General features: G+C 41.1%; 1 protein-coding gene across 2 annotated transcripts in view; it reads right to left on the reverse strand.

The window, feature by feature from the left end:
• Positions 1-16209, reverse strand: part of MOB2 (MOB kinase activator 2) — a 120190-nt gene extending 103981 nt beyond the window's left edge. The window contains exons 1-2 of one of the 2 annotated variants that reach the window (XM_041129382.1): positions 15962-16209; positions 15119-15244 (exon numbers count right to left, since the gene is read on the reverse strand). In XM_041129382.1, coding sequence (XP_040985316.1) covers positions 15119-15244; positions 15962-15978 — 143 coding nt within the window. In that variant the 5' untranslated portion in view covers positions 15979-16209. The remainder of the gene's footprint in view (positions 1-15118; positions 15245-15961) is intronic. The other variant, XM_030039941.2, reaches the window with a different exon arrangement.
• Between the last annotated feature and the right edge of the window lie 804 nt (positions 16210-17013).

Consider the following 17013-nt stretch of genomic DNA (forward strand, 5'->3'; position numbering starts at 1 on the left):
TTGCTTCTGTGTTTAAAAGCATCCCTAGTATGCATAATTCAAGATGTCATTGGTAGTGAAAACAGAAGCCCAGCTTAACTCCATAGCTACAAGGCTCTGTTAATCCCTCTCTAACATTCTCACCAGGGTCCCCAGCTTTCTTTTGTTCTCATAATATCAAGCTATGACAAAGAAGCTATGACAATGATACACACAAAAGAAATTTGTATACACTTGTCAGATACTGGGTAAAAATATCTCCCTCATAGGTACAGTAATGAGAATTAAAGCAAGCAGAGGCTACTGGGGCATATGGACAATCATTCCAATGTCTGAACACAAATTTATTTACCCAAACCACTGAGAACACTCACAGCTGTAGTCTAACATGGATCAACAAAAAATACCAACATCATTACTTGTTTTTTTTAAGATAATCAGTCTTCAGAAACATTCCTAGTTCATGCATACATCAGCTCTGTTTTTTAGTATTGCAAGGTGTAGCAAGAAAAAATGCTGTCCTCAGTAAACTTACTGGAGGGAGAAACTGGAGCGTTAGAAAGCAATAGTTCTCCCTTATAAAAAGGGAATCTCCTGCTTTGACACAGCCATGCTAAAAATCCAGATAGCTTTTCTTTCAACAAGATATATTGTACTGAAGTCTATCATGGAGGTTACAAACATGTTGCTGGCACCATGTATCTGAGAAAACAGGCACTGCATTTTTAACTTTTCTTTGTCTCCTTTCCACTCCCTTACGTGAACTACTTTCAAAATTATCCAAAGAATTTATCAGCAACTTCTTCATTGACTTGTTTTGGTAAAAGGTATACCTTCTAGAGGAAAAAGGAGACACAGCACTTAAAAAATCTGCACAACTTTTCATAATACATGCTCATAAGAGCTGCTACAGCCTCATTTGCTCCCTTGGCATATGATGTCATCCTTTAGATGATAAAGCACTTCATCTTCTCCAAGAGATTTTGGAGACTGTAATATCTGAACAAGTCAAGTTCTACTGTATTTTTAAGGAAATGAAATCTCACCGGGAAGAGCTGAGGTACAAGACTCAAATGTTGGTCACTGTCATACTTCAGTTATCTTTTGAACTGTGTTAGCTAAACCAATGCAAATTCTCATAAAATCTACAAGGACAATACCGTGTACGCCATGTTTTTGTAGCAATTTGATTTAAAACCTACTAAAGAACGAAGCCAGGGAAGAGCAGTGGGTTTTCAAAAGCCTAAAGTGAAAACAGTTCCAAGGAATATTAAAAAGTCATTTCCAGTCACTACACAAACCTAATTTATTCGCAGCATGATACCAACAAATCAGAGGTAGTATTCAACTGATCAGCTGTTTGAGTGGGCATGGTTGTGTATTACTCCTTGCAGTACCCAACAGAATCATATTTTCTTCATCTACATACTTAGATACTATTTATATGTCTCCTGATCAAGACTTTTCTCCTGTATTTATACTACATAAATAAAATAAAGCTAGGATTGTTAAGCTAGTGTGTTACCAACCATAAAACTTTAAAAACATAAAGTGTATTTAGACCACATGCTGAGATCTCTCTTGTGCGTATGCAAAAAAAAACCCAAAACCCACACACCAATAAGTAAAGCACTCACCTAATGAGACAAAAAAAGTAATCATTATTCTTTTCTATCAGGGATCCTCACCATTAGCATTCTGGGGGAGAAAAAATTCACTAACTGGCAATTACATTTAGGGAAAGCACCTTCAATCCATGACCTTTTTGTTTCACATTTCCAGATGCTAAAGTAATTCCTACTGCAGGATGATAATTAGTAAACTGTGCTTAAACATTCACATTATATTGAAATTGTTGGGTTTGTTGTTTTTTTTAAATCGCAAAAAATTACCATAGACTGAAACCAACCCTTCAGATTGTGACAAAAGTTTATTAAAACTTCAGAAGCTTCAGCTCAGAATAGCCAAGAGGAGTATGCAAGTTTTAAGTATTTAAACTGTTCAGGAAGCACTGCAGATTCAAGAAGACCAAGGCCAATGTACCATCTGGCATCTCTGAAAATGCATCCCCAATCCAAGTAGATTTTTTATTATAGCTCTTTCTCAAAAACAAATAACAAGCAAGTACAGATTAGAAAAACAACAGCAGATCAATAATACAACTCATATACATAGCTCATATACATACAAGTGGCCTTGTTTCCAAATCTACATTCTATTCTTGCTGATGTTAAAATAGATTCCATCTTAATTCTTACTTCTTTCTGGGAAAGCAAGAAAAAATCTGGTGTATTTTCACCTCTAGAAAACTAGTAATAAAGGAAGAGCACCACCATGATTCAATATTAACATCCTGGGATACTTTTAATTCCATGGAATTTCAAATCTTCTCCCCCAAGAACCAATTTAATCTTTTTCCCTCATTATTATTGCATTATCAATATCATTAAAAGTTACTACAAGGATTAACATATGTCTAATGACAGTCACAGTCCCAAAGGTGACATTTCAACAATAGAGAACAGTAAATACCAGAAAAAGAGTGACTTTGTCATCCTTAGGAACCAGATATGGTAATTCAAGGCCTCTAAACAAATGCAAGAATGAAATATGCTTACAAGACAACTGACTTCATGAATAATAAAGCTGAAAAAGTTGACCTTAGTCCAAAAGGTATTAATTTAAAACAAGGAAGAAGAGATACCAATTTCTTAATCTTTCTGTAAGACACATCACAGAGGTGCAAACGCACAAGTAGCCCTGACTTAAAGAACAGCAGGAAAAGCATTCCATTAGTACTTCATAAAGTTTTCTAAACTTAAAATCAAATCACCAAATAATACATTTAGTACTTTTATAAGAAAAAACAGGTTTGGAAGTGAGAGTGTTACAAAAGTTATTTTGGAAGCGAGTTGTATTTTTGTCGCCCTGTAACAATCAGATTTTTATGAAGTATTTCAACTTCCTGTACGTTGAAAGGGGAGGTATTTGCAAACAGAAGAAAAGATTAAGCTTTACTGTGCTGTTATGTAAATATGTTCTGGATATCTACCTCCGCATCACAGGACCATGTGTAATGCAAAATAACAGCCTACCCAGCCCAATATTCCATTTCTGACAATGGCCAACACTGAAGCGATTCAGAAGACTCCATAAATCTCTGGAAATGCAGCTAATTGCCCAACACCATACCCCAAGAGAAACTTCTTCCTGGCTCTGACGGCTCGGCTTTGATGCATGGATGGAAAACCAGTATTATACTAGTTAGTACTCTTGCTAATGTGGTTAATCTTTACGGAACTGTATTATTTACCTTAGTGAATCATACAATTTAAACGCTATAGCTCAACTATGGGCTGAATACAACAATTCTTCCTATTTATTAGTATTCCAATGTTCTATTGTTATGCAAGACGCCAACATTGTTCTTTATTGTAAAAGTATGCTGGCAAGTCAATTGTCTTTAAACCCACTTTTGCCTTATTCTCCCCCCACTTTTGAACTTGTTGCTTTTCCACATGATGAAGCAGAACAAGTATTTATTGAAACCTAGTTAATCTGAAGTTCTGGGTTTGATTTTGTAACAAGAGCATATTGGAGAATTCATTCTTTCTTTGGAGGTCTGAGACAGTGCCTGCTGTGATACTCACGTTGTCATTTTACTACTGAATTCCAAAAAATTGGCACAAAGAAGCAAATCCAAAATGAGATTAAAAAGGAAGTAACAGTTTCATGTTAGTAGCTGGCTGTCACTCTAGAATAATATTTGATTTAGGAACCCTGAGTTAATGAGTAGCCCATGGCTATATGATAACCGTTGTCTTCCTTGGAGATTAGACTCCTTTTTGGACAGGTTATCTCACGGTACTTTTACTGCATGTCCTGTGCACTCCACCCACATCACCAGTCTCCAGGGATCTTGGGGAAACAAGCCACAGGGATAGTTCCTGTGAGCAGCCACATTACTACTTTCAGTGGGAACACGGATCCAATTTGGATTAGGTATTCCCACAGCTGTTTGGTCCTGCCTCTTTTTTTTTTTGCATGTAAAAAGTCCATATACTTGAGCATACACTAGTAAAAGGATAAGGGGACAGGCAATTTCAGTTAGACTCTTTAAGAGACTTCATTTTGGCAACATCCTTTCATAATGATGCAGTATTTTTCATCTAAAACATACCAAAGCTAGGATGCATTATCTCTTATTTTAGCTAATACAGACCAGATCTACTTCATGGTTTGGTCAGCAATACCAAACAGGTAAAATTAACTCTCCCTTCATCTAGCTAGTAAAACTTTGTGTGCCATTTTTAAAAAGTGTAAGATTTAGGATAGTGGATCACAGAATTAAGAGGAATAGGGAGAAAGTAGTACATCTTCACATTTCACTTTGCTAGGAACAAAAAGCTCTGGGTAGATTTGGTTTGCATGTGCAGTCTAGCTCCCCCATTATAACAGCCTTTGACGTCCTCCAAGCCTCATGCACTTTTTCATAGCTCATTTAACAGATGTCTAGTTTGACTTCTAGAGTACTTGATCGACATAGTAAGAGCAACAAACATGGAGCAGTTTCAAAGAAAATGGCAGAGGACACAATTTTGCACAAAGCTGCACATTTCAGCCCAATCACATTTCCTTTTCCATTGCACTATCAAATCAAGCCCTCCAGAAAGCAAAGGTTCTCTCCCACTCAGGTACTGTGTAGTCCACAAAGGGTGCACTGATCTCATAGCTAGGTGCCCTCAAGTTCAAATCTCACATCATTCAGAAGACATCAGTGTTAATCCATCTTAGCCCTTGAGACTCATCAGTAGTATCTTTTGGCCTGACTTGTGATACCATCAAACTGCATACACTGATTTTTGGTGTAACTAAGACTAGAACCTTTGTAACTAGAACCTTTGTCACGGACCCAAACAAACCACATCCACACCTTGTAATAAAGTGTGCAAAGTCCACAAGTAGAAGAAAATATTGTATACCAACATTTATGGGACAAGAACCATTGGCCTAGGGATTAAAGGGCAGGCAATAATGTTCGCAGCCACAGGCAACTGAAAAGTCACAACAGACAGCATACTGTGATACATGGGTAGCATGTTGCAGGTGTCTATTTGCAAAATGTGCATGGGTGACAAATCAGGCCACAGCATTTCACTGGATGAACGATAAATTACTCCTTTAGGTGAGGCATACACTGGAATTCCCCGGATCCAAGTTCTTCGTGCATTTGTTTTGACAGCTACAGTTCAATTACAAACAGTGATTCTACATCAGATACTACTGTGTGCAGTATTTTATAAAAATATCAAGCTCTTTGTAATAATGGAAAATAATTATTATTCCTTTATTATACCCAGACAGGAAATGATGATGTATGTGCTAAGTTTTACTACGTGTATGAGCACCATCCTTATTCCTATATTTGCTTCCTCTTTGCTCAAATTCTATCTTCTTACTCGAACAGCAATGGCTGGTTGTTTTGGATTTTTTTTTACTGTTTGTCATTGCGAGAGTGCTTTTCTACACAGGAAGTGAAATCAAGTTAAAAGAGGGAATTTGAATTGTATCTGTTAAAACACATTAAAACGTTCATGGACATTGTCATTCAGAAGCTAAACAACCTTCGTGTTAGTTTAATTCGTGATGCCCACAGAAATATTTAACACCCTTTTATTTTACATTTTTGGCTTGGCTCAGAAATACTGCGGATAGCTGACACACCCTAAACAAGTAGAACCAATGTGCCGAAATGAGTCTGTCTTTATTATAAAGTTACTTCCTTCTCAAGAAATTTTTGCCAACTAGAAAATAAAAAAAATGTTTCAGAATAAAATGTTTAAACATGGGAATTCAATAGATCTACTCAGCAAGAATATTTCTTATTTTATTTACTTCGAAAAAGGACTACATACATTCTGCTGAAAAAACAAACCAGCAAGTGAGTTTGTCCTGCAAGGTAGTGGATAATTACACTGCATGTGTTTCATGAACTGCAGAAAATATTTCTCCATTAACAAGACTACTAATTTCAAGTATTCCCAACCAGTCAACCCAGTAAGTTTTCACTCTACCTAAAACCAAGATGAACTTGATTTAAACAAAAGCATTGATTCTATTAACAATAATGAGAAAATTCAAGTCTGTGAACATCTAAATAATATTTTGCCCACCTGGAAAGTTATACCACATATAGCAACAGCTGCCTACATTTTAGTGGATGACTAGGCACATCCTGCCTGAAACAAGCCTGGAAAACACTTATAAACACTTAAAAAAACCCGAAACAAAACCCACCATCTTACAGTACTGTGTGAAAACAGAAAGGCCACCCTTTAAAAAGTAAACCAACCACGTTGCCTATAAACTTGCAGCTAAATACCTAGCTGTGCATTACAGGCATTAACACAGAATCTCCCCTTTCATAGATGAGTTCTCGTAGCACTTTACTGCACCAGCTCAAGCCTCAACAAGCTCAAGTGACTCAGGCCAGTACCTTCATATTCAGCAGGGTGGGGCAAGAGAGACAACCTCATTACAGACATTCTGGGGTTATAAGAATGCAAATCACCAAATTCAGCATTTTGAATAGCACCCACAACTCAAAGCTAAAACCTGTGCTATGCCAGACCACATGGTAAAGGCCTATTATATGCCTAATAAGAAACATTAATAAATACATCTGAATAAAACTGAAATTTCAGGTTAGTCTTCAAAAATTGCTCATAACCAACAACACCACAATAATAATTGAGGAACGGACACAATAAGAACAACTGTTATAGATGCCCACCCAGGAATACTGCATAGAAGGAACAGTACTCCTTAATGCCCCAAAAATCAAGCAGCAGAGGGGCACCCAACAGACCCTCTACCTTACAAGATTAAGACTGGGGGGGGGGGGGGGGGCACAAAAAACAAACAAACAAACAAAAACAACACCCACACCAAAAACCACACCACCAGCTGTAGTCATTAGGTTGAAGTATCCTCTTCATTATTTCTTCCGTTCATCTCTTACCAGTCAGACTTCTTCCAAACCTCAAAAATCAGCTAATTCAAAAAATGGCACTATCTGGCTACAACAAAAAGCAGACACAAACATCACCTGAAAATACATCAGAACTGCAGGTTAGCACACGCACCCCAACCAGAAATTACAAATGAACCAAGAAAGGCTGGCTCACAGAACAAAAGAGAAGACAACGTTGAAGGGGATTAGGTACATCTGAGGATCCGGATACCCTAGACTAGAACCAGCAAATACTCCCATTCCTAATCTCTTTCTTTTCCTAGAAGAGATTCAGATAACCTTAAATAGCAAGACCAGTGCCCACCTGTGGCTTTTTGAACGTAGGTTGGTCAGCTCCTTAAAAATGTACCAGCCCCCTGCTAAATCAGCAGGTGAGATTTATCCAGCTGACATGGAGCTGTAGTACTAACATGGTTTTGTTCAAGACAGCCTATTAACATAAACAAGAGGTATAAGTACGCCCAGAAGCTTTTTGTTTCTTCCCCAAGTACATCTGTTGGTCTAATAAAAGTTATTAGCCCTCACTACTAACTCAGTCCCTTTTATATCTGATGGAAAGCAGTCACAGACAAACACTTTATTAGACATGACAATCATGAAGATTACAGACTGGAGTTCCAGCAACACCTGGATGTCATCAGAGAGAACATGGACTGAAAAGAAAACTATTTATCATTTATCACACCTGACACAAACTTGAAACCACAGAGTTAACTCTGTAATCTGAGCCCATCCGCAAAGAAGATACAAAACACCATGTCGTAAAAAAAAAAAATCTCTATCCAGTTTTGCATAACCTGCTAAGATATACTGTATGGAACAAAGCCTTTCCTGAACAACTCCCTGCTGTTTTACAAAGAACCATACAAAAGAAAGAAGTTATCCAAATTAGGAAGTTCTAGACTGAAGGAACATTTAAGGTTGTAAAAAGAAGCAGTTAAAAAAATTAGCCTCAATGTCACCTCTGTGCATCCTGTTTCACACAAATTCTGTGCTTTATGTATAAATACTATGAGAACTCTCAGGTCACAGTCCCAACTATTTACACATTTCAGTGTAGAGAAGGGACAGTAGTGATCCAGTCACTGAATGCTGATGAAAAAAATATTCAATGAACACCTTTCTAACCTGAACAGTGAAGAAAGAAAAGAAAGGGGGCGGGGGGGGGGGGAAGAAGCATGCAGATTATATTCTGAAGAGCTCAAGTTACTGGATCTGGACCATTTAAAAATACAGTTTTCTGCATGCTTACATTCTAGCTTAATGGATTTACTCTGAATGTTCAGAGTAAGAAGGAATTTGGTCTATCACAGTCATTCCTGTCTCGATTCCAGTTTAATATCTGACATTCCTCAGGGCCTTGAAAATTGTATCTAAATTCTGGGGGGGATTGGTTGGGTTTTGTTTGGGGTTTTTTTTTTTTTAATGTGTGCATTCAGTGCTCTTTTTCCACAGTCAGAAACAGAGCTTTGTGGATTGTGTGAAGAACTTGCACCCTGACCAGTTTCTGTTGGCTGGCACAATGAAAGGAAACTAACTTCAGACAAAACTGCCATTTTTTTCCCCCTCCAAATGCTAACATTATAGTACTGCTTGCTGTTCAGCTATTTACAGTTGTACTCATCATTCTAACTCCAAAATTAAAGTATGTAAAATTATTGCACACTGTCTCAGGAGCAGGGAAACTCCTAGAGTGCAACTGAAGTGCTGGAACAGTCACAACACAACAGTTCTTCCTTAAGTATCTCACTGATATAACAGTCTCCAGTAATATTATAAACAACACGATTGCAAAAATGAATTTTAAAAATCACATTTATTCATTATAAAACTTAGTACAGTGAAGGACACAGTCTGATTTTTTCTTTTTTTAATGGAGAATAACATGAGTGGAAAAATTGCTAAGGAGGGCATTAAAAAACTGAACCTAGCAAGTAAGTTTCACAACCTTATCACTAATTGCAGAGAGCTAAATATGGGTTAAAAATGATGCACAACATTACTTCAGTAGTATTCCACTAGCAGAAACCCACATTAAAGTTGTTTAATAGGTCACCAATGGTTGCAGAATATGCAGATCTGACAACACCGAGTTCAAACTTGTATACACAGCTATCTAAAAACTGCAGTCTCTTATTAATTTTGCTCTTTCAAGTATGCTTGCTCTGGGCCCACATCCAGTAGATGTAACAGATGGAAACTGCCAGTGAAATATGGCAAAGCTATGTAGGCCATCATGCATGAACCAAGCTTCCTGAAAACTCTCTTGAATCAGACTGCTGGATTCAGCCAGGCACACAAAATCCTACCTACCTTCACATTCATACCATGACAGAGCCAGCACTTTTCTCTGGTAGATGAAACATGATTTAGAGCAAATTATGAATTCTGACTTATTCATAAATATCCAGTTCACTACAAGTATATTTATAGTTTAGCCATAAACTGAACGTAACACAGTAGGACAGCAACTGTGACAGTGCTCTGAAGCCATTACCTGCTCCAAGATACTAGTCTAGTCATAACATCTCCTGTTTTCAGACATTCTGCAGTTCTTCCAAACAGTTCAAGCAGGATACATCATCAGAAAATCACTAATTATTTGCAGAGTAATTACCACTAATAGTCACATTACTACATGATTACGTTCAATTGATTTAAGTCCTTGATGCCACCAAAAAGAATGTTCCCTAAGCTTTATGTTCTCACCATCTCCATAGTGCTATTAACATTATTCATGTAGCTACACAAACAGGCTGCAGGAACTCATTTAGCTGAAAACTAACCTTAGGAGAGGAAAAAAAAGTAAAAAAAAAAAAAAAAATTAGTTTTCAGTCAGCTAAGCATCTTAACCTATCAGCCTTCCTGAATACTGATGCTAGCACAAAGGAGAAGGTAGCATGCAGAGATGCAAGGAAGGAGTATTGCTACCCTTTTAGAATGCTCAACTCTTTTTCTAAGGAAAGTAATAGTTCATTTTACTTTAGGGACCTTAAGATTGATAGACTGACCTACTCTTCTTGTCCCTCAATAAAATCGTCATTGGAAAAAGAATGCTGTCATAACAACAAACCAGTATTCACGTGCATTGTACTGACCAAAGGAAAGTAACTGTCTGATACAAATTCTGTGGTTTGCTAAAGTAACACAGGTTTCAAAATGCAGGATTTATTTGGCATTTTCTCCAAGAAATCAATAATTAACTATACCAGGACACTTCAGGGAGCAAGGCTCTGCAGTTATTTTTTATTTGTTTTGCATTACAGCAGAAAAGCCTTAACAGTGACAATCTCAGTAATATAACCGAGCACTTTCAGAACTAGAGAGACCTAAGGGAACAACATGCCTGAAAAGTTTAAATTGCTCTCATCCCATCCAGTCCTGACTCCTTTTCTACAACTATGATAGCCCTGGAAACTCACGTTTCAAACTAACAGCACCTTTTTACTACTATACTAATGAATACTACAAGTTAATATTTAATGGAGATATTCTTTTATCTGCAGACTATGTTATACTAGTTCTCCCAGCTAGCTTCTTGTTTAGTACTGCTAATGTCTGATAAGTGTATGAAATAATATCGAAGTCTCATAAGTAAGGGGTGAACTGAGTACAAGTGGCTCACAGACAGACCTAGATTTATCTGGGGAGAACAACCTCAGACCCCATAGGTAATGTTACACCTATAAATAGAAATAAATAAGGAACACATGAATACTTCCTGCCCAATGGGACTGGACACGTCTGGTTTACCGGTTCTGTTATTTTCAGCTCCGTCAAAGTAAGGAAAATGGCCTGCAAAGCCAAGAATTTGCAGGCAATGTAATGCAAGGGAAACACCTGTTGTGAGGTCAGTTAAAAAACAGAACAAATATACACACCATGCAAGCTGTGAAAGGTGAGAGGTTGCAGCAGAGTAAGGTAGTAGACTTTCTCCACTGAAGATGACTGAAGGGAAGAAGGGGGAAAGCATTCCTTATGGTTACAGCAGCTAAAGAACTTCCAATGTTCTTCCTTCCTTCCTTTTTATAGAAATATTTGCTATAATTAGGAAGTTTCAAGCAGTAACTAGAATAAAAATCATTAGCTACCTTTTTAAATAAAAGTCTGCTAGGTAAAGACAGGAGTACTCTCCTTGGTTCAACTGTATTATGCACCAGGCAAGCTGACAGCTAAGTATGCTGCATGATTTCTCACTGTTCCCACTACAGGATGCACTCCTTACAATTAATGGACTTGATGATCCTTATGGGTCCCTTCCAACTTGAGATATTCTACGATAATGCATCCCGTTCAAAAGCAACAATGATTTAGTCTATCAGCTTAAAAATCAGCATATTGGATGTTTACGTATTCAGAACTGAAGATGTGGGATATGAAAAAATGATAGTCTTCAATCATTTTTAGGCCCTCCTTTCCAAGTCACCAGGGCAACATATGAAAGAATAGATAATTCAGCAGTGGATGGTATGACAATAAGGATAGCAAGACCTACAACTTAAAAATTAAGACAAGAGGAATCCCTACTGCACACAGCCCCTTCTCTTTTACTCCACTTACACTCTAATTAAAGTCTGGAAGAAGGGGCTGTGAGTCTTTGTCAAGTCACCATAAGGCACAGAAAGGCAGAGAGATAATACACTTGCATAAAGTTAGCATGCTCCCACAACTTATTTCTTACTGTCATAAATCCCCCCCGAAGAGCTAGACACCCTGCTGTCCAGAAGAAAAAAGTTTTATTACACAACAGAAGTTATGCATCTAAAATTTTATTTTTAACAAGCCACTAGGTGCTGCAGTCTTCCCTCGGAAGAAAAAGAGTCCTCAGTACCACAGTGAAACCAAGCCACATGGATGAGGGCACTGACATTTTACTGGTACCAGAAGTGCCTGTGAAAGGAGTGGACACTGCAGCTCACAAGTACGAGAGATGCTTACCCTGATCCTGGAATAACACAGTCCTCTGATGCAGAGGAAATATTGATACACATTCAACAGAAAATAATCTTTATTGAAGAGTTTAGAGGTAGCATTTCACTTCTGGAGGATGCAGAGTTTTTCCTGTGCTCAGAGGCATTCAAGTAAGAGTCGAGAGGGAACACAATTAGTTTATGGAAACGGAAGCTTCCTTGCAAAGGAAAAAATGGAAGATGTCCCCCCCCTGCCCATTTCCTTCACTAAGAGTCCCTTTTCATAGGTCTGGTCTACATGCTGAAGGCTTTTGAAGCAGCCTATACAAGGCTCTCCAGCTCATTTCTGCAGAGGTCGTTTTATTCCCAGTTTAAGATGCATCTACAGAGGTGTTTTGCCATCATAGCTACGTTAAACTGTTGCAGTTTTCTTAGTTTCAACCAGCATAGCCTATTAACCTGCAAAGTTTATAGTACAGATGTAGCTCCAAATTATGTTTTGTGTTTAACAGGTAATTGTTGGCAAAATAGTTTGTTTCTCTCTCCCCTTTTTACATAACAGTTCACAAAAAGGCTACAGTACACAATCTTCCTCTATTATGAAAAAATGTGTTGCAGCGTCAGACATCATAGCTGAAGATTAAAAATAACTGACACTGTGTCAGTTTTACTAGTACCATTAATATGTTTTACTCCTTTTTAATTATGAACTTTAAAACAAATTAAAAAGCAAGTTTCATAACTGAAGGAACAATGCCTTTGTTGCTGCTCTGAACTTCAAGAGCAGATCAATGCTATTTGTAACACAAAAGTTTGGAATCTCTTCCAAAGAGGGTAATATAGATCTCTGTCAGACGCTGGTGAGAAAAGCAACTAAACAACACTGATAACTAGTCAAATTGCACTGAAAATATACCCTATGTACAACAAAAAGGCTCACAGTGGTCGTCTTTTTTTTTTCCTTTTTTCCTTCAATTGAGAGAGTGCACTGAGGAAACCATAGTCTTTCACCAATATCAGTATTAAGGCTACTTAATAGTAGCCTGGCTATAAGTCCAGCAAAAGGGTAAAAGATACTAACCAACCACAGAAGACTTTGGATTTATTTTGGTGCTAAACAGAGCACTGTAACATGCCAGCAGCTCATTTTTTTTCAGCTTTCTTCCTTAGGACTTGACTGGATTTTGAAGCACTTGACTGAACAGAAAGCAGCACCCAGAGAAGTTTTGCTGTGTGACCACATAAGCCTATAGCTGTTTGTTAATCCGTAATAAATTCACTATTGTTTATAAGCTTCAGCTTCCCTTTTTTGTATATTAAGTACTCTGAGGCGATCAGAGACACTTGGGCTGCTGCCCTTTGTCGTATGATTAGAACTTGCCCTTCCCCCACTTTTCAAGAGACCACAAGTGAAGGGGAGGACCAGCAAGGAATAAAGCAGATCTCACTCTAAATCGTCTATCGGATAAATGCGACACGAGCTTGAAGGGTAGTGTTCCAGAACAGAAGGAACTGTTACTGCTGCCTAATTTAACACACTTGCACTTGAGGGTTAATTTCTCAGTAATGCTAAGTTAAAACACAGAGGGTGTTTCTCACACCAAAACATTAAGAAAGCACAACCGATAACATGAGACATACAAGAAGGGTACGGAAAGCGCATGGAAAGCTGTAACTGCAAACCAGCACATTACCAAAGCAGTTAGGAATAAGAAAGATCACAGTACTTTTATTAGTGGTGACACTTATTTGGGAGAGAGTGACAACACCAAGAAGCAAACCAATACAAATTGCTCTCCAGAGACATCGACACAAACTGATCGGTACTGGGAGCGACCCGATTCCCTACTATTTCTGCAGGTTTTTCTGCAGCCCTTCCCTTCTCACACAAGAGACCCAAAAAGCTAAAGTTTTCACAGAAGGAAAGGCTGAGCAAGTGACATTACCCAAACTTCTGCCCTGGCAGGCGAATGTCCTCAGTTTCTTCCTCAAACAGCAAGAAGGATGTTTCCATTTAGACACATAGTTGCTAACAGCAGCCACAACTTGGACAGAATAAGAAAGGGTCCCTCAGGCCTTCTACCCCTTCCCTCTTCAAAATATCAATGTTCTCCCTTCCTGCCATAACCTCCCGCCTCCCAAATTCACACAAGGAGAACTCACAAAGTTTTAAAGGAGAAAACATTAAGAGCATCAGAGAGACAATACTGGGTTTGGTCAGGCGAGAAACATATCGGGAAATAGCTAAGAACAAGCGAGTAACTGCACAAATGACTCAGGATCCATTCCCATTACAATGGGGAAAACAGGCAAGTCTTTTTCCACACATGAACGGATCCACCCACCCAAAGTCAAAAAGTACAGAACAAATGCCAATTTTTTCATAGCAACTTCAAAAAGCCCAAAATATTTTTCATGAGAAAACTGGCATTTTAACATATTGAGAGTCTGGCTAAACTAAACCTTGATTCTTTTCTGCTTCACAACATAATTCACACAAAATATGTACAACTGTGTAAATGAGGCATTTTGAGTCATCTAAATGTCTTGCATAAGTCCTGGGTTTGTCTTTTTTGTAATTACAGTGGCACTTTTCAACACTTCAGCTTTTACTTTTACAAAGTAAATATAACAGACCACCTGTGCTTTGTGGTTGTTATGAAACAAATCAAAACAATGTATTTCATATTTTCATGAAGACCACGTAATAATAGATTGCAGCTCTCTGACTCACAAGACACAAGTCTTGCAGTACATGGCACATAGACCCCTTCACATGCCACAAACACTGCATTTCTGCTGCAGCCTGCTGGAGGAAAACCCAGCCATCAATATCTACCCCACAGGTATTCAACATTCCCTCCATCGGACTGAGGGGTCAAACTTACAGCAAAACATAACAAGTGCCGTACTTTCACCAGCAAACAGTTCAGATGCAGACAAAAGGCAACACACACACGAGTGATCTTTCTAATACACCACATCTAGCAACTGCAACAAAATCGTTTATGTTGTATTCTAGGCACATCACATTAGAAAAGGAGGCAACCTAGGTGGTAAAGATCACACTCAGGAACCGGACCAAACTACTGTGAAGAAGAAACTAAGGGCAGCAAGTTATCACTGCAATACTGGTTTTGCTGAAGCATAAACCTACTGCTCATGCGATTTTGAAGCATAATTATTCACAGTTCACCTGAGTCCAGGTCGCCAGCACAATTCATGCAAGAAGTAACCGAGTTTATCTTGCTTGGGATACTGGTAGTATATCAGGTCACTCCCATCAGCCGCACCTCCCTCTCCTGCACCGAGGTTTTCAGACCTAAAACCAGCAGCAAAGTGCTTCCTACCTTCTGTCTCCATGTAATTAGCACTATTAATCCCAGGCTATCCAAGCCCCCCGGCGTGGCTCTGATTTGGCTTTAATCTCCGCCAAGGCCTCTTCTTCCTCTCCACAGAAAGCCATTTAAACCTTGGCAAGCCTTTCGGTTTAAACTGATGTTCTGTTGCAGAGGGATTAGCCCCACACTGTATTGGTGGGAAGCAGGGAGACCTGCAACACCCCGCCTTCCTATACCGCCCCCCCCCCCCCCCCCCAAAAAAAAAGGAAGGAAAAGTAACTTTTTCGGAGAGCGACCGCCTGAGACAAGGGCACCTCTTCCTTCCCTCCAGTGCAGCCGGCTACACCCAGAGCAGCTCGCCTCTGTCTGCCCCAGCCGCCTTCCCTGACGCTTCCTCCCGCTGTCACCGCGGGACGCGAACGCACCGCCTGCCACCTCCGCTGCCCGTAACCCAGCGGTCGTTCGCGCCGCCCGCGGGGCGCCCCGCACCCGACAGGGCGGCCGGCGCCTCCCCGCTCGGCGGGCGCCCCTCACGCGCCCAACGGCTCGCCCTCGCGCCCCCAACGGCTACCCACACACGTCCGTCCGTCCGTCCGTCCCCCCGCCGCCTCCTCCGCGGCTCCGGGCTGCCCGGGAGCGGGGAAGCCTGCCGAGGCGGGTGCCGGCCCGCGGGGGAAGAGGGGGGGGGCCCCACTCACCCCATGAGCCAGTCCATGGCTGGGTCCCGCCGCGCCGGGAAGCTCCCGCGGCCGCCGACTCCCCGCTCACCGCCCGCTCATGGGGGCCGCCGCTGCGGGCGCCGGGGCCGGGCTCCTCCCTCCCTCCCTCGCTCGCTCGCTCGCTGCCTCCCTGGCTGCCCGGCTCCGGCTGGGCGGTGCGGGCGGGGCGGCCGCCAGGCTGCGCCGGGTCCCTTCCTCAGCCTGACACTCGCGCACTGGGGCGGCCGGAAGTAAACACACGGCGCTGGCGGCCGCCAGCCGCCAACCCGGAAGCGGCCCCCCGCCTTCCACCCCCTCCTCGCCGGCGCCCGGGGCACGCTGGGAAATGTAGTTCGGGCGCGGCCGGTAACGCTTTCACGGCCTGAGGGGGCCTGTGAGGGGAGCGGCGCCCCTCAAGGGGCTCCCTCCTGGCTGGGGGCTCTTGGTCCCCGGGCCAGGGCCCTCCAGCGTTACTTGTCGTCCCCCCCCCCCGGGGGGACTTCACTGTCTGGGACGGGGCCTCAGCGGGTCAGTTCTCTCGCTATGCCACGGGCTCCCTGCGGGGAGCTCAGGGCCCCGGAGGTAGCACTGGGGTGGTTGCACCACCCTGCACGCAAGACAGAATTAATTCGTGAGGGTGATGAAAGCCTAGGGCTGCCAGGCATTGACCCAAGCTGCTCCTGCACAGAGACCGCTGTTCCTCTCTCCCCTTCCAGCACCCTGGGAGAGTCCCGGAGCCTTGGACATGGGACACGGGCTGGCTGCCTCCCTCACCTGCCTCGTCCCTTCTGCTACTTGTTGCACCCTGTGCTCCGGAATCTCCTCTTTGACTCCAAATCCTTCCTTTCTCAGGTCCTCTAATTGCAAAAATAATCGACCAACTACTAGCTCCGCAAAAACAGACGGACAACGCCTGCCCGCACCCACAGACACTGCGCCTCTTTGAGATGTAAACCATCCTAACTGTTTTAAAGAGGAGAAATCCTTTCCATGCAAACCATTGAGGTGCAGCATTTCCAATGCCAGATGGATGTCCTCTTCACTGATTTCCC

Source organism: Aquila chrysaetos, chromosome 16, assembly GCF_900496995.4.
Source record: "Aquila chrysaetos chrysaetos chromosome 16, bAquChr1.4, whole genome shotgun sequence".
Classification (NCBI taxonomy): Eukaryota; Metazoa; Chordata; class Aves; order Accipitriformes; family Accipitridae; genus Aquila; species Aquila chrysaetos.